General features: G+C 38.6%; 1 protein-coding gene across 1 annotated transcript in view; it reads left to right on the forward strand.

Moving 5' to 3' along the window:
* diaph2 (diaphanous-related formin 2) overlaps positions 1–22,175 on the forward strand; it is a 364,287-nt gene that overhangs the window by 290,374 nt on the left and 51,738 nt on the right. Inside the window, exons 12-14 of the mRNA XM_088343854.1 lie at positions 8,019–8,127; positions 17,622–17,732; positions 21,338–21,450. Of these exons, the coding sequence (XP_088199980.1) occupies positions 8,019–8,127; positions 17,622–17,732; positions 21,338–21,450 (333 nt within the window). The remainder of the gene's footprint in view (positions 1–8,018; positions 8,128–17,621; positions 17,733–21,337; positions 21,451–22,175) is intronic.

Genomic DNA, 22,175 nt, shown 5'->3' on the forward strand with positions numbered 1-22,175 from the left:
GTTGAGTCGCCTCTGCGCTGCCAACCAATAGTGTGAATTTGTCTCACGTTGAGCTGACAGCATGGAGAGCGAACGAGACAACTTAAGCAGATCTAGACGCCCGTTTTCAAGCGTCCTTTCATGTGACTTTAAAGCTACGCTGAACGTTTGCTCGGGAGTCGCCAACCTCGAGTCGTGCCACGGCGATTACGACTTCTCGGTCAAACATGTTTTTAACTTCGCTTAGGAAGCACCTACTTTGAGTTAACCTTTTTTTTTGGACTATAAGGTCAAGTCAAGTCTAATCATGTTTATATGTATAGCCCTTAATCACAAGGAGTCTCAAAGGGCTGCACAGACCACCGGTTATTGCAAACTACGGACGATTATTACTCCATCCCATGATCTAAAACCTACATGAGGGCAAGGAAAAACTCAAAAACCTCAAAATGTTAGTCAAGTCAAGTCATGTTTATTTGTATAACCTTAATCACAAGGAGTCTCAAAGGACTACACAGACTATAAACTATTATAACACCATTCCCTGATCTAAAACCTACAAGAGGGCAAGGAAAAACTCAAAAACCTCAATATGATACACAAGTCAAGTCATGTTTATTTTTATACCCCTATTCAAAAGGAGTCTTAAATGCATACACAGACTATAGACTATTATAACACCTTTCCCTGATCTAAAATCTACATGAGGGCAAGGAAAAACTCAAAAACCTCAAAATGTTAGTCAAGTCAAATCATGTTTATTTGTATATCCCTAATCACAAGGGGTCTCAAAGGACTACACTGACTATAAACTATTATAACACCATTCCATGATCTAAAACCTACATGAGGGCAAGGAAAAACTCAAAAACCTCAATATGATTCACAAGTCAAGTCATGTTTATTTATATTCCCCTATTCACGAGGAGGCTCAAAGGACTACACTGACTATAGACTATTATAACACCTTTTATCTCGTTATCAGACTATTTCTACTCACTGTGCCGAAAACGAGTATTATAGAATGGAAAAACAATAGTTTTCGCCTGGAATATATAAATAAACATCCGGATAATCGTCAGATATACCAAAAAACGGGTCAGTAGCCGGGACAGGAGAGCAAAAACATGGTCGGGGTCGTAAGCGAGCCGTAAGCCAGGAAAGGTGAGTAGACGTAGTCGAGGATAAAAAAAAAAAGGTCGAAAGCCAGGACGGGAGAGTAGAGGTGGCTAAGATAAGAAACGGGTGGAAGCTGGGGGGACAGACAGGAGCAAAAAAACGGGTTGGAGTGAGGGTCAAAATAAAGGCTTGCTTAGTGTAAACTGAGGTTCGCAGACGGACTGACAACAGGGGACAGATAGGAGTGGGTTTAAATAGGGACAGAAAGCCAACCAGAGTCCGAGGCAGTTGGCGCCAAAAGAGTGGGCACAGGTGATTCATATCGGTAATCATGACATTTATTTTTTAGTTTATTTTTCTTTCATGAACACTGAACGATTTCTCCATTTAAAAAAAAAAATGTTTCTGGCACCATGAGTAAAAGTCATATAATAATGAGCAGACATGGGACCAAGTCACACATGTGCAAGTCTCAAGTAAGTCCCAAGTATTTTTTTCTTGGGCAAGTCAAGTCAAGTCAAGTCACAGGCTGTGTCAAGTCAAGTCAAGTCAAGTCCTGTAACAGGTCAAGTCAAGTCCAAGTCAAGTCACCTTTGGCGTACTGTTGTAATTTTAGCTTCAGAATCTGATCTTAATAAAGTGAAAGGCAATATATAAGAAATCAAGTAATCATCCTTGGCTAATGTGCCTAACCTGTAATAAAATATTTGTATCCTAAATACTCATGTTCAGTAAAATACATCATAGACTCAAACAAACAGTGATATCGTCAGTATTTGGTATTTATTGACAGAAAAAGTGATCTGTAGATCGAAACCCAAACTTTTACTTTTTTTTTACTTTTACAAAGTAACAATAACAGCTAAAACAAATACTAACTTACAGAGGATTAAACTGTCACATTTCTCTTGCTCTTTTCTTTGCAGATTTCTCTCTCACACGCTTTCTGTCACTCACTCAAACAGTATATCCATAAGTCAATCCCTTTTTATGAGGAAACAAATAACAGCTAAAACAAATAGCTTATTATTATTAAACTTTGTTACATCTCTCCTCTCTCTCTCACTCACACACTCACACACACTCACACACTCTCACTCACTCACTCACTCACTCACTCACTCACTCACTCACTCACTCACTCACTCACTCACTCACTCACTCACTCACTCACTCACTCACTCACTCACTCACTCACAATGACACAAATTAACTCACTCACTCAGTCACTGTATATCCATCAGTCATTCCCTTTTTACAAGGTATTGCATTTGCAAAATAGAAGATTAGACAGGGTCTTATCTGCAAGCCGAGCTCGATGGGGTCTCATAATGATTCCACCATGGCTGAAGACTCTTTCCACTGGGGAACTTGAGGCTGGCACTGACAAAGCTTTCATTGCAACAGGAAAAAGGGCAGGGAGGACAGCCCTGTTTGCGTCCCAGAAGGACAGACAAGGCTGCCCACAACAAAGAGAAAAATAGTTATTTAGTTGTGTCTCTGGGTTGGTGGTTGGGTCCTGCTTGCGGCGTTTTTTGTAGCCTGAGAATAGGCCAGTGCTGTCTTCTTGCTGGCTTTCGCTTTCCTCCTCTAGGAATTCAGGACTCTGGGATGTTGTGTGAGGTTGCACCTCACGTAGAATCAGATCTAATTAAAACAAAGAAAAAAAAGGGCAAGCGTAAGATCTCATGAGCATTATTCAAAATTGAACATCCACAGTTTGATACGCTTGCAAAATCATCTCTAAAATGGATTATAATACTCATATAACTGTTTTGAATTACATTTCCATAATTTGATAATGGTGACACGCCTAAGTGTACATCACGTTAAAAAAAAAAAATCCACTGACCTTTTACCATGTCAACAATGTTATTCTTGACATCATCGGTGACAAGCACATCATGCTGAAGCCACATCATGGAGAAAGCCGGGTCCAGGACAGCTGACCTGATGTAGACTGGGTCTGCAAATGGCAGCTCTTCCCCTGATGCAGCTGACAACATCTTCACATTAACGAAGATTCCCCGGAACCGTTTCTTCAAAGAGAATTGCAGGCTATGGATCATGCTTCCCAGGAAGCGCACTTGCGGCTTGAGTCTTTCCAAGTGGTGGTTAAGAGACAATACACAGGGGAGGACAGAGCTAATCGTCACAATCTTCTCTCCCTGAGTAAGATCAGTGGCCTCTGCAAATGGCTGTAGCACATCACAAAGTTCCTTCATCAAGTTCCACTCCCTAATTGAGAAGACCAGCTCACTGTGTCCCGTGTTCTGAACAACACTGCACAAGTCCTGGTGACTGAATGAGAGCACTGCCTTGACTTGTCGGAAAGTTGAATTCCACCGTGTGTTTACAGCAGCGGGTATCCCTCGCTGATCAAACTTCTCCTCAAACGCATCTTTAAAGGTGCTGGATGTATGCAAGAGAGAGCTAAGCTTGGAGCATTTTGCAAAGGAACTGTTCATGATCCGTGCATCCTTGAGACCATCACCAACAGCTAACTGCAGAGTATGCGCAAAGCATTGCTGACGTTTAGGGCTTCCTCTGTTGATTGTGCGGTCCACAGTCTCCCAGTCACCTCTGGAGAGGTCTTCCCACAATTCTTCATCATCCAGATTGTCATCATCGGTTACTTCGTCATCTTGATCCTTCGGAAAACAGACTGAAAATGCTCGCTTCATATTCGCAGCATTATCACAGATTATGAAGTCGAGTTTTTTCCGAATGCCATAATCCTCACACAGGGAATCAAAGGCTTCAGCAATGCGCTCTCCTGTGTGAGATCCCTTGAATCTGCTGCATGCCAGCAGGTATGACTTCAGCATGACTCCTTCTGAGGTTGTTAAGACATGGCCAGTGACTCCCAAAAAGCCGCGCATCCTCCTATCTGACCAAATGTCTATGGTAACCGACACATGGTCTACACCAGCAAGAATCACTTTGATCTTTTCTTGCATGTCTGCAACAAGTGATTCTATTGTTGAAGTTATTGTTCTGCGGCAGATAGGCTGGTATTTGGAGTCGACCACAGACATGAAGTGCCTGAAATGTTTATTTTCCGTCATTGAAAGGGGCATGCTACATCCAATCACAAGATCTGTAACAATAGCATTGGTTATGGACTTCTGTTTGGGATGATTTGCTGAATATGCTTCCAGAGGACGAGACTGGATGAACTGTGATATTGCAGGCTGTGTAGTATCAGTGCAGGCGTTTCTTGTCCTTTCATACTCTGCATATCTGTGAAGCAGATGCAAAAACAAGAATGAGATGTCCTGTATGGTTGGGCAGACATGAAATCATGACATATGGTTAAAAAAACAGTTGTTTGAAACTTTCTGTATTTTTTTTTATCTATCTTCTGGATGATATTACTTAATATCAAATCAACTGTAACTGAAGCTTTTACCACATTTTTTTACTTTTTTATGCTCATAAAGCTGGTATATCTTAACCATGTGATAGTTAATAAATAAAACAATTTATTTAACATTTCCAACCATGAAATCAAAATTTTTAAAGAAAATAATGAGCTAATATTTATTTTTATACTAAAAAGTTACTAAAAAAAAACTACAAAAAAAACTTCCATAATTGTCGACTTAGTGGTCTTAATTATAAGATTGGATTAACATTATTGTCACTATTTGATTTGGAGACTACTGGCATAACTTTTGATCTAGCCTGCACGATTGAGGCGGTTTTAGCGTGATGACGTTGTAGTCTGATTGGTTGTAGCATAGTCCAGTAGTACACAGAGGCATTTGATCAACGCAGCCTCTCGGATGGTTGGCCAGACTAAACTCGTGTGATGAGTTTATCACACGTTTATCACAGTTTATTAATAGTCGCGATAGCCAGGCTTTATTGTTGCACTTTTATTGCACTTTATTGTTGTCAATGTCTACGCATAGGACAGTGTGGAACGTAATTTCGATTCCGTTTTATGTCAAGTACATTTGAAGGAACTGGCAAATAAAACTGACTTTGACTTGACTATGTACGATCAGCATGCCTGTGAAAAAGAGCGGATCCCCCTGCAGCTGCCGCCAACCCCACACTCTCCCCAATCGTGGAAAGTGCCCTTTTGCCAACACTTCCAAATTATATGCAGATTGAGACTATAACATTAAGGCAAAGACACATTTTTCAGGGATGTGATTTTTCCGCTAATTCGCGGAATTCCGCTTTCGCTCCAAAAATAAAATTTTAAAATTTCCGATTCTTTTAAATGGTAAAAAAAACGATTTCGTCTCGACAGCGTTCCATTTTAGTGTTTCCGTAACTGAAATGAAACGTACTTGCGATTGGTTGAAGTCTCCGTGTTGACCAATAAACGCGCTCCTTATAAAGGCGTAGGAGTATGCCATTGTTCATTTCTCACACGTTTTTGCCGAGTGTTTAAAGAAAGATGTCCGAGATCGAACGCAAAGATGCTCCGCGAGTTAAAGAAATTGCTAAGATCGTAAAAAAACAAGTTTCGATCGGACTGGTTAGAGAAGGAATTATCTACAAATGTTGGTGACCCCGACGTGATCCAATGTAGCGAGCAGAGACGGGAGTCGTAAGCGGAGTGTCAAACAAAGGTGCCAACGAAAGCTGCTTTAATGACATTTAAACTGGCGATAACAAAACAAACACGAGAGTGGCTAGAACCGGCCGAATTAAGAGTCCCCCTAGGAACTCGCTAACTAAACAATGGTTCCGTGGGTGAATTATGTACAACCCACTACAGTACTTTCATTTATAGATAACATCTTCTTCTATAACAAAGACATTTATGGTATGTTCTAATATGAGTTACTTTTCATTTGGTCATGATACAATTATTTGTTCATGAAATTTGAACTCTTCAACATGATTTATGTGTTAACTTAGTAATCACATGAGTTAGATATGATGATATTCTCAGTGATAGTTTTTAATAGCAAAGGCAGTCCAATGTTTTTTAATGTGACTGATTTTGAGTTGACTTAAACTGTAATTTTATATGGGATAGTTCAAAATACATTGAAAATGTATGCTGTTGTTTTGTCTATTTCTTTGTCATCTGAGTGCATTGAAAGTACTTAAAAACACGGAAAACCCATGACCTCCGGGGGGCTTCGCCCCACTTCTCCCCCCACCAGGGCACTGCCCTGGACCTAGCTGGGTGCCCGCGGCCCCCAGACCCCCGCCTAATTTTCAGATAATTTCACTTTGGTCAAATCACATCCCTGATTTTTGATCATGTACAGTGCACGTGTCCTTCTCAACTTCACCGCTTAGCCTACCCTATTTTCTCAATTAGACAGCCCGTTTATCCGTAGCTCCTAGCTCAATATGCCTGGCTTGTCTTTTGCGTTACCCGTTGTAGGATAGACGAGGCACTATGAGCACAAATGCATTCGTTTTACTCAAACATACTGCAATGTTTATAAAAGTAAATGAATGAAGCATCATTGACGCAGGTTACGATAACCTCTCGTCTCTGCATAAGAATGTCACAATGATAAACTGAAACCCCCCTGTGCAGCGGCTAAATCGCCCTGCCGCTCACTCTTAGCTAACAACCAAAGAGTAAGCAACTGGACTTTTTAGAGATTGAGCTGTAGATGTTCCTCATGGAAGTTCCTCAAGCTCAAATTAGAAGTCCAGTTGCCTACAACTAAACTGTATGGATAAAATGACCTGGGTGAATGACAATATTCACAGACATTAGCCAACATCCAACTCACCAGATATTAACACATTGACAAACAGATATTAACACTGACAAACACTTACTGGGCAGAATGGCTCTTCAAATGTCGGATGAAATTTGAGGTGGTGGTCTGGCTGTCCGAAATTTTCCCGTTGCAAAATTTGCACTGCGCTGTTCGCCGTTTACCTTCTTCACAGAAGTTTTTGAAGCCAAAAGTTACTACCCTCGGAGCAGACATGCTGACTTCAGGTGGTTGCCGTGGAGGTGTGTGGCGCATGGGCAGAGTGGGCGTGACATGAGAGCGTTTCTCAGCCCGCATCCCGTACTGTAATTGTCAACATTATTTAAATAATGAAATATATATATATATATGAACACGCAAGTCATTCAAGTCATCGTGGCTCAAGTCAAGTCAAGTCCCGAGTCTTAGATTGCCAAGTCCAAGTCAAGTCACAAGTCATAAAAACAGCGACTCGAGTCGACTCGAGTCCAAGTCACTAAGTCTCAAGTCCCCATGTCTGATAATGAGATACAATCTAATTATTTTTCATATGTCATTTGTATCACTGGTGGTCTAGTGGTTAGGACTTTTCACCGCCGTGACTCGTTGCACACAATGTTTTTGGATTTTGGACAACGGCATTTATTCAACTGATCATTCTGTGCACTAAAATATGCCGTAAGTGTATTTAATACATGCTCGTTATACGTAAATACATATGGTACCTCTTATGTACTTTTAATTCCATGCATGTTTTAATCCAGTCTGCCTCCTGTATGGTACATATGTGATGGGAGACTATTTTTAGAGGATGTGCCTTATTATCCAGTGTGCCTTATAGTGCAGCTAATATTGTACTTTAAATGACAGGCACATGACAAAACATCTGGTATGTTATATGTTCATTTTCTTCCATTAGGGAATTTGTGTTCGTCTGCAAAAATGGCAGCTTTCTCTAATTTGCTTACGTTCCCATTAAGTACATTTGCACATTTCCCCGCCGATCCTCCACAATTAATTGTACCTTTCTTCTTCTCGGAAAGGCTTTTAAGTACAAAAGTCCTGACACCACAACTATAATTCTCCAGAATTGTATTTGTGCAAAGTATAAATCACACATTTTGTATTTGGAAAAACAACGTTGAGAACAAGGTTTTGCTTGGTTTGAACTGACAGTTGTGAGTCTTCACTGACTTCCACCCACACTTTTTTCTGTGGTCTCTTCTCTTCCAGCTTGGATAAGATTCTGACCGCCATGACAATTGCCGCAGAACGGAATAATAAAGAGAGGTTCGCTCCAATTGTGGAAGGGCTGGAGAACCATGATGCACAGCAGCTTCAGGTGAGGATTTCCTTGTGGAAACACACACATACTTGTACATATTACAGTCTACCCCCGATGTAAGACTTCCCCACCATTTAGCATTTTCTTTTTACGGTTGTGATTGTAGCCTTTTATTGTAGGTAGTGCAGAAACAAAGGTTCGTACAGCAGACATTGGTCACTTATTTGGGCATGGTTTAATACACAGGAAGTCAAGTAGCCAGACAATAATTGTGGTCGAGGATGCAGGCGAGGGGTCGGTGTTCTATCGTCCATGCAGCGAGGGCGACAGTCCAAGAGTGTGTTAGGCATTACTCGTAATCCGGAAAGGGGGTGGGGGGGGGGGGGGGGGGTGGGGGGGGTGTTTGTCAGCTGTTCGATACACCGGAATGACAAAATGCTGGGGCAAGAGTCTTTGTGACGTGACATGAAGGCGAGAAATTAGCATCAACATATTTAAATTGTAAAGAGGGAGAGTTGTGATTGGAGGGTAATCAGGACAATTCGCACAAGGTTTGAGGTGGGAATTAACTAGGAAGTAAGGGACCACATTAGATAAAGGCAAGCGACAGGGGAAGAGAGATGCAGAGGAAACCAAACCCAAGTGCAATATATGACAGTTTCAGAGTGTTATTAGTCCCCTTTTTCAGTGCATGTTTGCCATTATATTACATCAACCAAAATGTATTTAGCGTGCCCAAAAGTATTGTAATGTTGGGGAAAAGACAAGTTACATATCTTTAATGCTTTTCTGCTATACGTGAACACAAAATGCTGGTCTGCTATTGATCTAGGTAATGGCAACATGCAACTTGAGGACATTTCTCATTTGTTTTTACGATGTATTCCCAATTGGCATCTTTCTCAACATCAGTCTTTATCTCACATGCTTTAGCTCTAGGCTGATCTAATCCTAATTTTGTAATAATGGCATCATTTTTAATTTGCAATCCTAATCCACAAGATAAAAAGTGAAACAAAATCCAGTTGGATCTGCAGTTTAATATATACTTCTGAGTATTGTTGCTTTCATGTGAAAAATAAAATAAAACCCTCCAAAATGTGGATGTATGGGCCTTTCTTTAAGATTAGCTGTTATTAAAATGTATTTAAAAAGTGATACTCTACTGAATCCGTCCATATAACACGCATCATCCCATTCATTTGATTTATAAAAAAAAAAAAAAATCTTCATAATAATTCATTGGATACATATAATGTTTTACATCAAACCGAAAAACAAAACTAATTTTGGAATGATTTTTCTTATTTTCGTAATAGATCGTGAAAAAAGCTGTCCCTAAAATGTAAAGCTCGGTGGATCGCCATTTCCGTTTAGTCTGGAGATCGGCAGCTATGTATTAAAATCATTTTAACATTGTCGCTAGCTCCGTTAGCGACTAGATTTCATTTACCTGATAGTATTGTTATAGCAGGTAGCGTCTGTGTCTTTTTTGGTTTTTCTCTCAGGAATGCGCAAATTAGCCTAAAACTATTGGGGAAAAAAATAATATATCGTGAAATAATAATAACCATTCCATAAGATAATACGCTCTAAATAGATAAATATAGTTTTAAGTAAATTTTAACTTACTTTTGGAATATAAGCTTCAAGAGGTCCTCCTCTGTGTTGGAAAGTGGCCGAAAAAAAGCGATCCAACCATTTTCTCAACCGCATCAATCTTTCTTATTCCACTTTCCTTTTAAAAGAAATGGCTCGCCTCTTTTTTACACTTTACACCAATTATATTGAATGGAGGCACAATATATTAAACAATAAAAATGTCAAAGTTATTAGCGCGCTGGAGTACCGTGTAGAATGTTTACACACAAACTAGGAAGGGAAAGCGGATCTCTTCTTCCCGGTGGATGCTGGGTGAGCTCTCACAGTGCCACACGCCGGTAGTGGCAGAGAGAAGCACCACAGTAATGTCCTGTACTCGGAAAAAGGTGCACAATATATAATCTAACTTAAAGAAATGTCCGGATATTTTTCGACATCCCGAAAAAAATGTTTGTAACGTTTTTCTTAAGTTAAATGGTCGTAAGCAGAGTTCCCTCTAAGCTGCGCGCGTGCGCAATTGCGCACTGCTCGCACATTCTCTGCGCACAAGAAATTCTAGCCGGCGCACAAAAATGAAGGCTCAAAATTACTAATTAAGAAGCGACTCAAGTCAAAGTTACAGTGCATGAAGGTAAAAATACACGGGTTCCCCTGACGTTGTGTCCTAAATGCGGTATTTTGAAGTCAAGTCAGAGTAGAACAAAGTTGAGTAAAGTTAGTAGAGTTGGTCGAGAACCGGCTTCTTCGGCTCGGCTCACTAAAATGAACCGGCTCTTTCGGGTCCTAAACGGCTCTTCAGGTTCTTTTTGCTTCTTTAATCCCATCATGACCAAATATGATGTAAAACTATGCACAAAATGACTTAAAAGAAGGGGGGAATGGAACAAAAATGAAAAAAAAAAAACAGAATGAAAAAAGTAGTGAAAAGCTGAGAAAAAAAGAAACAAAAGGAAGAGGAAAAAAATAAGGAAACATTTAGAACAAAGCCAGAAAAAAAGAAAAGAAAGAACTGTAGGAACAAAGTAAATAGAGAACAAAAAGAAAAAAGGAACAAAAAAGTAGAAAAAAACACAGAAAAAGAAGAAAAAGTTTGTGTCACATTCAAATAATTTCCAATTATATCAAGTGAATCTTGTTGCCAACATTGTACATCCACTAAAAAAATGTGATTAAGTACAGTTCTGTATCTTACAACCGACTCAATAAGCCCCCAAAAATGTTAATATTATGTGACAAAATATATCAGGAAATAAAGAGAAATGGATATCTTGTGAAAGAATTGTAAGAACAAACGACGTTTGTAGGCCGTACAACCTTTGCAATCGTACATAAGTCAATTCATTCAAAAGAGGAAAATAATTTTGCATTGCCGAAAACTCAGCAAAATTTATCTTGATGTCAAGTTTTGGACATGTTTGATAATGAATTATCTTGCCACACTTGGGATTATGGTTGCTCACTGTTGTTTCAAGCGTTGCTCACCGACTTTGTGTGAACGATCTGACCCGTGGAAATTTAGAGGGAACATTGGTCGTAAGTAGGGGAGGGTCTGTACTATGTCCTCATATTTTAAATATTTTTTTTTATTCTTAATTTAATCCGAAGTGATACAGAAGCAGTGGTCAGCCTCACAAAGGGCAAAGCACCGCACAACTTAATTTTCCAAGGCAGCAAGAAGCCGACATATGTTTTCAGCCCCCAGAGTTTGATTTTGTCACGACGCTCTTTTTTTTTCAAGAGCAGGGGCAAAAATGACAGCGCTGTCGTCTTCGCGTCCAGCCGTCAAACCCGCAACCTCGGGCGCACCATATGAGATGTGATTGCCCCGTAATATTCAATATGACGCCCTGAGCTTCACGACCACCGCTGCTTTAATTAAAAATCATGACTTCCTTGAGCTCCCTTTCTTCCCCCAAGGTGATCCTATCTTTTCATTTTTTTTTTTTTACAACCGACATCTTCAATAGCTTGCTTTTTTTGCTCATTTCTCTCATCTTTTACAAATATTTCCCATCTTGTCCTCTTCCCTCCCCACCTATCCCGCCTGAGGTCTCGGAAGGCCTTCGTTTGAAAGGGCAACAAAAGATAGTTGGACTTGAGTTTTCTCAAGTGTAATCCGGCAAAGGAAAGAAAAAGATACACAAGTATAAAAAATCAATACTTGTTTCTGTTTACCAAAAGTGGGTAATTGCTTTTGAAAATACTTCTTTTTTTCCCAGGGAAACTGCTGAAGCAGCAACGAGTGTAAATATGATAAACAGTACTGGGTAGGATTTTTGTGGATATTCTGGTTTTCTGCCTTTTATGAACTATTATCACCCCGCATGGTAAAAATATCCCTCATAAACAATTCAATGATTTAAAGAATTAGCAATTACCAATTAACCTGACATGCATGTTTTTTGGATATGGGAAGAAACCCGCACAGGGAGAACATGCAAACTCCACGCGGGGAGGGTGGTCGCCGGACTTGAACCCTGAACCTCTACACCGTGGGGCTGCACGCTAACCACCCGGCCGCCGTGCTGCCCGCCTATAAGTTGCATACGCAAAATAATTTTAGTATATTACATACATATTCAATACATTTGACATTTCATTTAATACAGCAGAAACCTGTATAAAGGTGCATTAAAAACTTAAATATCTCCCTGATTTTTTTTTACAATAAGTAATTAAAAATACGAATATAACACTTGAAATAAATTAAACCAAAACAATAAGCAAAAATGCAATACAAATGTAAAGGGAGCTTTGAAGTTGAAAGTGTAGTTGGAGCAAAAGGAGGGAGAGGCTTGGCTGCATCTTAGGCTAAACAACCCAGTTTGTCTTGGGATCAAAAGGTCGCAGGTTCGAATTCCGGCTCCTCCGTGTTATATGTCAAAGTGTCCTTGGGCAAGACACTGAATACCTAATGCTCCCAATAAGCAGGTAAGCGCCTTGCATGGCTGACTCCCGATTGGTGTGTGAGTGTGTGTGTGTGAATGGGTAAGTGTGAAGCACATTGTAAAGCACTTTGGGAGGTCTTCATTGACTTGAAAAGCGCTATATAAATGCAGATCATTTACCATTCATTTACCATTTACACTAATACATGTAAATAATTATTTTGACTATTAAAATTGTCTTTAATTATTATGCATTTGAAATGAAATGATCTGCATTTATATAGCGCTTTTCAAGTCAAGACTTCCCAAAGCGCTTTACATTGTGCTTCACATTTCCCAATAGCAGCCGTGCAGCCATGTCAGGCGCTTACCTGCATATTGGGGGTATTAGGGGTTCAGTGTCTTACCCAAGGACACTTCGATACGTAACACGGACGAGCCGGGATTTGAACTGCGATCTCTTGATCCCAAGACGAGCGCTCTACCTCCTGAGCTACTGCCGCCCTTATAAAAACTTATAGCAGCCGTGCAGCCATGTAAGACGCTAACCTGCTTGTTGGGGGCATTAGGGGTTCAGTGTCTTACCCAAGGACACTTCGACACGTAACAAGGACGAGCCGGGATTCGAACTGCGATCTCTTGATCCCAAGACGAGCGGTCTACCTCCTGAGCCACTGCCGCCCTAATTCGAAACATAATTAAATGCTTTTTGTATTCATTTAAAGAAAAGAAAACATACTGATACATCGAAAGCATTCCAAAGAATATTGCTAAAAATAATACGCAAACATCTCCATTGTTCCTCGCCCTTCTCTACGATGATCATAAAATCCAGTCCTTTTCGAAAAACTTCAAAACAAGGCTTGCAGAAGGGCAATATCATCAGTTAAGCGTACGCATTTGTTTTGCCTTTTTAGCCGCACAACCAAGCCAATAGTTCAGGTCAAGGTTTTCCGAAGACGGCTCGCAGCATCCCTGGGAATTCTTCAGCCCTCTATCGATCGGCTGTCCAAGGAAAACACTCTTATCCGTGCTCTTCTCCCTAAGAACACCTTAGTGCTCATTAGAATTGATCAGCGGTTTCCAAGTAAACCCCCCCGCACGCACCCCTACACAGGAATACCTTTTCCTTTCCAATAAATCCATTATTAAAACGCATCCAGGGTGTCGGCGTTTCCCCTTCTTTTGTTTTCCCTTTCAATGCTTTTATTTATTTATTTATTTTTCCTTTTTTTCCTTTTATTTCTATTCATTCCAGGATAACAAATAACAAATATTTAAAACAAGCAATTGGCCTGTTCCCGACTTCCCAAAAGGATCAAAGTAAATCATAAATAACATGATCATTGGAATGGATTAAAAGCAGGGTGTGGTAGGGTTACTTTAACTTGATTACTTTCAATTACTTTTGGATTACTCCAATACCAAATATGCTGATAAAAGACAAAAGAAACTAAATATGAAAAAATTGACTTGAACGGAACATGGAACGGCAAAAATGATGTTGGCAAGCTGTTTGGATTTATTTTCAATTGGTTCCTGTCGCATTTTATGTTAGTTTTGCCGGAGATTAAAGAGATCAAAGCCAAGAGAGAAGGCTTACCACGTGTTGAGAGTCATCATTTTATTCATATTTAGTTTATTTTGTCTTTTATTAGCATATTTGGTATTGGAGTCATCCAGAAGTAATCAAGTTAAAGTAACCCTACCCAACCCTGATTAAAAGCAGTTGTTAAACGTAAACATACATTAAAAAACAGTCAAATGATAAATAAAAGGATGTTAATAATAATAATAAAATGCGAGTTTATTATGAGCACTTACCAAGGAATGTCAGGACCAGAACGGAAACAGGACCCACTCGCGTAACGTTTACCACAAGTTTTATTGAAGGAACGAGGAAGGGGTGCGCCCACGATCCGGTGTTCGCTCTCGTACTCGGTTTGTGATCCGTACGCGGAAGTTGATCTTCCGTAGCGAGCGATGGCGGTGTCAGGGACAGGGAAACTGTTCAGTAGCCGGGACTGGAAAGCAAAAACGTGGTGGGGGTAGGAAACGAATCGTAAGCCAGAACGGGAGAGTAGACGTGGTCGGAATCAAAAATGGGTCGTAAGTCGGGACCCGAGAGCAGACGTGGTCGGGATCAAAATGCGTCGTAGCCAGAGACAAACGGAAGCAAAAACGGGACAGACGGGAGTTAGGAGTCGAAAAAAAGGCTTTCCTTGAAAAACTGAGGTCCGGAGACGGACTGACAACAAGTGATTGACAGGACAGGGTTTAAATAGTGGGGAAGCCAATCGGTCAACAAGCTGCAGCTGGCGCCACACGGGCGGGGCCAATCGGGCGCTATGGCAACTTTGACAAGGAGGGACCTGAGTTGCCGTAACAAAGGGGGATGGTGGCACACAACTTTATACTTAAAATCACTGTATCTTTGATTTAATGTGAACACACCCAGTTGCTTTAGAGCACAAACATATGTGTCTGTGATTTTTTTTCCACTTTTTTCAGTTATTATTCATCACTGTCTTTTGCCCTTTTAGCTCAACTCACAATTCATTTCTACATGTCTTTTGAAAAAAAACAAAATAAAAAAATAAACAATGAGTTTGTGACTCCCCTTCAAAATCGAAATGTGTTAAGTATGTTTCATTCAGGAGAGTTTTCGCACCATCAGTTGCTACCTTTTCTGGATACTTTTTTTTCAACAAAATCAGCGACTTCCTCCCAGTTACCTAGCTTCTGTCTAATTATTTTTTTTGAAGACACCGTTCTCCTTTTTGATGTTTTTTCACAAGCTAAATTTAACCTCCCTTCAGAAATTATTGTCACATAGGTGCTGTGTAATTTCTCCCGCGGCTTAGTGATTGGCACTCACTGCTTCTCGATTATACTCCTTGGCTTAGTCACTCACACAAATACCACACTTGTGTTTTTTGTATTCTTTTGTTTCTCTTGTTTCATGTGTCATCATTTCGCTTTTTTCTCAGACATCTTACTGTTTTCCTTTACGGAATTCATGGCTGAGGTCACAAAAAGTCACATGATTAGATTTTATAAGATAAGGGTTAAAGAGATGCTATCAAAACAAACTTGTAGCTTGTCTTTGCTTCTTCACTCTTTTGTGTTTGTTTTGTTGTTGTTCTTTTTGACGTGCAAACAAATATCTAATAAAAGCCCACTCCTGCCATCTAATGATCATATATCCTACTGGAATCATTCCCAAAGGCTGGATACTTACAGATGATTAGCGCTAAACACTAAATATTGTGTTGTTTTTTTTTTTTTGTTTTTTTTTATAGAACCAGAAACATATATTTACTTTTCAGCACATAGGGATAATGGTTCTAATTGAATATATACACTTGGTATGACATTAAATGGGTGAAATACATGCTAAGAGGTACTTAATAGGTATAACCGAGGGCACGGAATCAGGTTCCTGATGGCGGGAAGTGCATGTGCAAACTGGACCAAGCTGATGTCGATGATTGGTCTTGAACGTTCTCTCGTGGTAAAGCCTCGGACTGTTTTTGAACTCGCTTTTCTTTTCGTGTAGTGGACAAGATTTTTTTCAAAAGAAAAATAACTCATGAGTGGTCTTGAGCGGTCTCTAGTTGTAGCACCTGGGACTGCTCATAAACTCGATTTTCCTTTCGTATAGTGGCCGAGTTTTTTGTTAAAAGAAAACAAATTTGTGAGTGGTCTTGAGCAGTCTCTAGTGGTAGCGCCTGGGGCTGCTCATCAACTTGATTTTCCTTTTGTATAGTGGCCAAGCTTTTTGTTAAAAGAAAACCAATTTTTGAGTGGTCTTGAGCAGTCTCTAGTGGTAGCTCCTGGGACTGCTCATGAACTTTAGTTTCCTTGTGTATAGTGACCAAGCTTTTTGTTAAAAAAAAAATACTTGTGAGTGGTCTTGAGCGGTCTCAATTGGTAGCCCCTCGTACTGCCTATTACTTGATTTCACTTTTGTATAGTGGCCAAGCTTTTTGTTAAAAGAAAACAAATTTGTTAGTGGACTTGAGCAGTCTCTAGTGGTAGCGCCTGGGACTGCTCATGAACTCGATTTTCCTTTTGTATAGTGATCAAGCTTTTTGTTAAAAGAAAACAACTCCGTGAGTGGTCTTGAACAGTCTCTAGTGGTAGCGCCTGGGACTGCCCATGTATTTGATTTCACTTTTTTTGTAATAGCCAAGCTTTTTGTTAAAAGAAAACATTTGTGAGTGGTCTTGAGCGGTCTCTAGTGGTAGAACCTGGGAATGCTAATTAACATGATTTTCCTTTTGTATAGTGACCAAGCTTTTTGTTACAAGAAAACACTCATGAGTGATCTTGAGCAGTCTCTAGTGGTAGCAGCTGGGACTGCTCATGAACTCGATTTTCCTTTCTGTATAGTGATCAAACTTTTTGTTAAAAGAAAACAAATCCGCGAATGGTCTTGAACAGTTTCTAGTGGTAGCACCTGGGACTGCTCATGAACTTGATTTTCCTTTCTGTATAATGACCAAGATTTTTGTTAAAAGAAAAATAACTCATGAGTGGTCTTGAGCGGTCTCTAGTTGTAGCACCTGGGACTGCTCATAAACTCGATTTTCCTTTCGTATAGTGGCCGAGTTTTTTGTTAAAAGAAAACAAATCCGCGAGTGGTCTTGAACAGTCTCTAGTGGTAGCGACTGGGACTGCTCATCAACTTGATTTTCCTTTTGTATAGTGGCCAAGCTTTTTATTAAAAGAAAACACTCGTGAGTGGTCTTGAGCTATCCCTAGTGGTAGCGCCCGGGACTGCCCATGAATTTGATTTCACTTTTGTATAGTGGCCAAATATATGGCCACTATATGCACAATATGATTACATAAATTATGATTTATGACTGGTCTTGAGCGGTCTCTAGTGGTAGCGCCTGGGACTGCTCATGAAGTCGATTTTCCTTTTGTATAGTGACCAAGCTTTTTGCTATAAGAAAACAAGCTCGTGTATCACAGTTTCTCTTGCTTAGAGGTGCTCGTATAAAGACTTTATCCTCTGATATATGTTTTTTTTGTTGTTTTCGCACTCTGCAGGTTGCCTGCATGCAGCTCATCAACGCTCTGGTTACCTCCCCGGATGATTTGGAGTTCCGGATCCATCTGCGGAATGAGTTTCTAAGATGTGGCCTCAAAAAGATCCTGCCTGTGAGTTATGAAAATGTCATGCGGCTGCATCGCTTTAGATTATTTCATGAAACGAAATGCTACACTTTTTTTTTTCTTCTTTAAAGTTAGGAAGTACCATTATCTTATTTCATTGATGTATTTATTTTTGGAGATCAGGGATTTTGAATTGAAATATGTTGAGGCTTTTGAAGGTTTATAGCTCAATAATTACGCTCGGAAGTATTGCCATATTGCTAGACAATTTTAAGGATTCATTTTATCATTTTTGTATACTTATTAACTTGTTTTTCTACTAAAATATGTAAATAATTCTCAAAAAGAGCACAATTGTCTGATTGAAGGCAGTTGTTATTACTAGATGATACAAAACATATTAGTTTTACTCAAAAAACAAAAGCAAAAAAAACAAAAAATAATTTTTACTCAAATATCTAGTTAAAGTTTAAGGACATTAAATATAGCGTTATGTAGGTATTACTCACTGTTTCCTCATTTTTGCAAGGTAAAGCTAAAGTGCTACATAATGACCTTATAATGTATTATTAAATTCCGTATTTTACTAGAAGTCCTCTTTTTAAAATATATATTTTTTTTAATAATCGTTTAAAATTACAGTAAAATAGAAAAAATAACACAGTAAAATGAGCAATGCCAATAATAAATCAATCGTTTTACCAGAAATAAAGTCATCTTCAATTTAAGTTATTTATATTTACAAAGAACAACATGTTAAAATAACAATTAAATCAAAATATTTTAGTTACTTTTTAGTTCTGGGAAATGCCATTTAAGTATAATAATAATAATAATAATAATAAGTATCAAATGATATATACATTATTTGAAGGAAACAATATACAGTATACTATAAAAACATATTCAATTTAAGTATTTTACTTTTTACAAGATTAAAATGTTTGTAAAAGGAAAATAATATAATAAAATGACTATTACATGTTAAATATCTCATTTTACTTGCAAAAAAAGTACATATAACCTAATAACTCAATCATCAAATTAAATTAATTTGTTTCCCCAAAAGTCAAATGATATAAAGTAGTAAAATAAGCATTAAATAGTATTGAAAATTTTGATATTTTACGAGAAAAAAGCAATGATGATAAGTTATTTTAATTCTTTTTTTTTTACAAGAAAAATGAAAAATATTTAACAAGTAAAGTAACAAGAACGAATATTGTATGTAAACATAATAATAAGCAGACTTTTTCCCCCACTTTTTTTTTCGCAGTTTATGTTTAGTATTCTTTATCATTCCATGGGACTTTCCTTTCAAAGAGCTTTCAATACCACTGAGCGTGTTTTCAAAAATTAAATTTATTACTCAACAGGCTTGATATACTGCTAGTGAATTTGAGGGAAAAAAAAACGGTATTTTGAGTCATATTTAATAGGTAATATTGAAAAACTAGAAAAAAATATTGTACTAATTCCTCTATTTAGTTATATCATTTTAACAAGAAATTTAAGATACAATTACAGTTTAACCCTTTTATTCACGATGGGGAAAACAAAATATTCATGTTTGGCATTAATTGTGTTAACTGTTTTATTTTAAACGTCAAGTAAATGCAGTTTTACACCTGTACCGACTCATCAACGCTGGGTGCAATGCAAACAATTAAAACATTTTTGTCTTTATTGTCATGCTGGTTTGAAATAAATATTAACATAAGTACAAAATGATGTAGTTCCAGTGCATGCACAATATGATTACAACTACGCCAGATCAAATTACTCTGCTGGGCCTACTAAAACTGAGAGTTTATCATATACTGCCCTCTAGTGGCCAGAGGGAGCTTTTTAAAAACATTTTTAATAAAACTTTTGCATATAAATTGACTAAAAAACTTGTTTCTTTCTTTGACATCGTTAATTATCTAACCCCACTAAGCTTGATTCTCTACTATAAATCCTTATTCAAATCAATTTGACCTTTCGCTACTAAATTTGAAGGAAAACAAACAATTTTTCAAGTCACAAGTGCATTTAATATTCACTCTTTTCGTCGCTCTTTCTGAACCGATGCTGCTTTAGACAGATGGGCCTTTAAACAAGTAAACGGCTGGTGGACACCTGCAGAAATTGGGCTTCATTTGGCCATGTCTCTCGCTTTCAGCTCCATTGCTGACATTTCAAGCGAGATCCCCTACAGTCTTCTCTGAACGGAACAGGTGTTAGAAAATATGTTAAACTTTCGACGTGCGAGAGATTTGTGTGCCGTGTTTTCTCGGATATCTGCAGAAGCTTTGATTTAAAAAGTAATCAGTGCTATCTTTTAGTTTGTATCCATAATAGTACAGTCGTATAGCTGTTCATATTTGAATTCCGTGCAAAATGTGAGCCTTGTATATCTAGACAACAAGGCCAGGGCAACCGTGCTGTGGAGAATAGTGCCAGATTGCAACACAGCTTTTCCGTCAGTGTTCGTACAGTGACTTGTAATCCTTGACGATGCTAGGATTTTATTGTTGTGTTTTCAATGATTGAAAAGTGCTTGAATTTTGGATGAATTGCTTGTTAATGTTTGAAATTGTCGCAGTGTTTCTCGACAAGTAGGCTTAAAAATCGGGGCTGGCACGGCTCTCTGGTGGCATAGTGCAAACATTACGTATCAATTATGGACTTTTATTTTGGGCCATGCAAATAATTGGGTAGCGATTCCCAGTAGTAAATAGTTATGAGAAGAACTTCCTTCAACTGAAAATGTAAGGTACATATTACTGTATAATGTATATATATATATTTTTTTTTCAAAAAACAAATACATTCGTTAGATCTAAAAGTCATCTTGATAAAGATTAAAAAAGACATATGTTAATCACAGCTATATGTGTTTCTCTGCAAAATACTTAATTCACACTGTATTTCTTATTTTAATGGTACTGGATTAATCAGAAATTTGGCTTTGAAAGCCCTTAAAAAGTGCTTGAATTTGGACATGACAGGATGTATAGACACTCTTTGTGATAATATATTGAATGTCACCCAACAATCCTGAGAATATTATTAAAAACAAAAAAACAAAAATCTGTACCTACTCACTGTACAGATGACATGCAAAAAGGCAGTCAAATCTATCATCCCATCATCTCACTGTTTTCAGTCACAGTACCAGAGAGTAAATGTTGTAAATGACATATTTATTTTCCTTGTAACATGTGAAATGCAATGACGTAAACATTTGTGTCTGGTACTGTAATTAAAAAAAGATAACATCAAACCAAATGTGTAATTAGGATTTCATCTATATTGCTGGTGGTTTAGAGGTTAGGATTCAGAGATACCACAGATGCTACCTGGGACCTCTCCAATGTGCTATTGTGAGACCCAATGGTCTTAAAAGGCTCAAACTGGATCATGTGTGAATGAGTGCTTTTAGATAGGAAGGCGCCAAAGAAGGAAGGTCACATGAACCTAGAGGGTCATCTCAAGTTTTCTAATTCATATTATTATTATTGAGTAGCCTCATCTCACAGCAGAACACAACTCACAATGCAAACTAGTGAATTGAAGTGACTGTGACAAATTAATTGGTTCATTTTACCAAAATCTGCCAAAGATTCATGACCCAAACCCCTGACACTTTGCCCAACTCGTTCCAGGAACTCAAAGAAACAGAAGAGCTCGACATCCAGCTCAAGGTTTTCAATGAGAACAAGGAAGAGGACGCCATTGAACTCTCTCATCGCTTGGACGACATTAGAGCTGAGATGGAATATCCTTTTTCTCTCTTATTCTTTTTTTTTTTTTTTTTCGTCCTGCTTTGTCCTTCATTTGAAATGTATGGATGACTGCCGGTGCTGATGTAGCAGCCGGCAAAGAATCAACATGATGACTTTGATTGACTGAAACTCCCTCGTGATTGGCTTCATTAGAGAGGGATTTGAGGAGCTCTCGCACAATATTAAGCTTCCTTCTCAGCACTACGTGTAGGTTGGGCAAATATGCTCGCCTTCTTCACCTTCCCCTTCCTCAAATGCAAATTCAATCTTCCACGGCTTCTTTTATTTATTTTCTCGTCGAGGGGGGATGATTCGTGACTCTTAATACGAGGCGTGGAGTTTATGTGCCATGATGTTACCATTAAAAAACCCACCCGCAGTAAGAACAGTAATAGATACTACGACATCTTGCATGAATTGTCCTCATTCAATTAAAATATATCTTAAATACGTTTTCGTTTAGTTCCTTATGGAACAAGGGGCCATCCACCTTGTTTAAGCTTTTCCTGAGGACATTCAGTTTGATATACATTTCTAAAATAGCAACTTATTGTCAGGACCAGAACGGAAACAGGACCCACTCGCGTAACGTTTCTAGAAGAAAGGGAGGGGGCTGATTGATAGATAGATAGATAGATAGATAGATAGATAGATAATTTATTCATCCCCGTAGGAAAATTCACACTTCCAGCAGTATACTTGTAAAATGAAATAATAA

This window comes from Urocampus carinirostris, chromosome 9 (assembly GCF_059441175.1).
Source record: "Urocampus carinirostris isolate Australia breed hairy pipefish chromosome 9, RoL_Ucar_1.0, whole genome shotgun sequence".
Taxonomy (NCBI): domain Eukaryota; kingdom Metazoa; phylum Chordata; class Actinopteri; order Syngnathiformes; family Syngnathidae; genus Urocampus; species Urocampus carinirostris.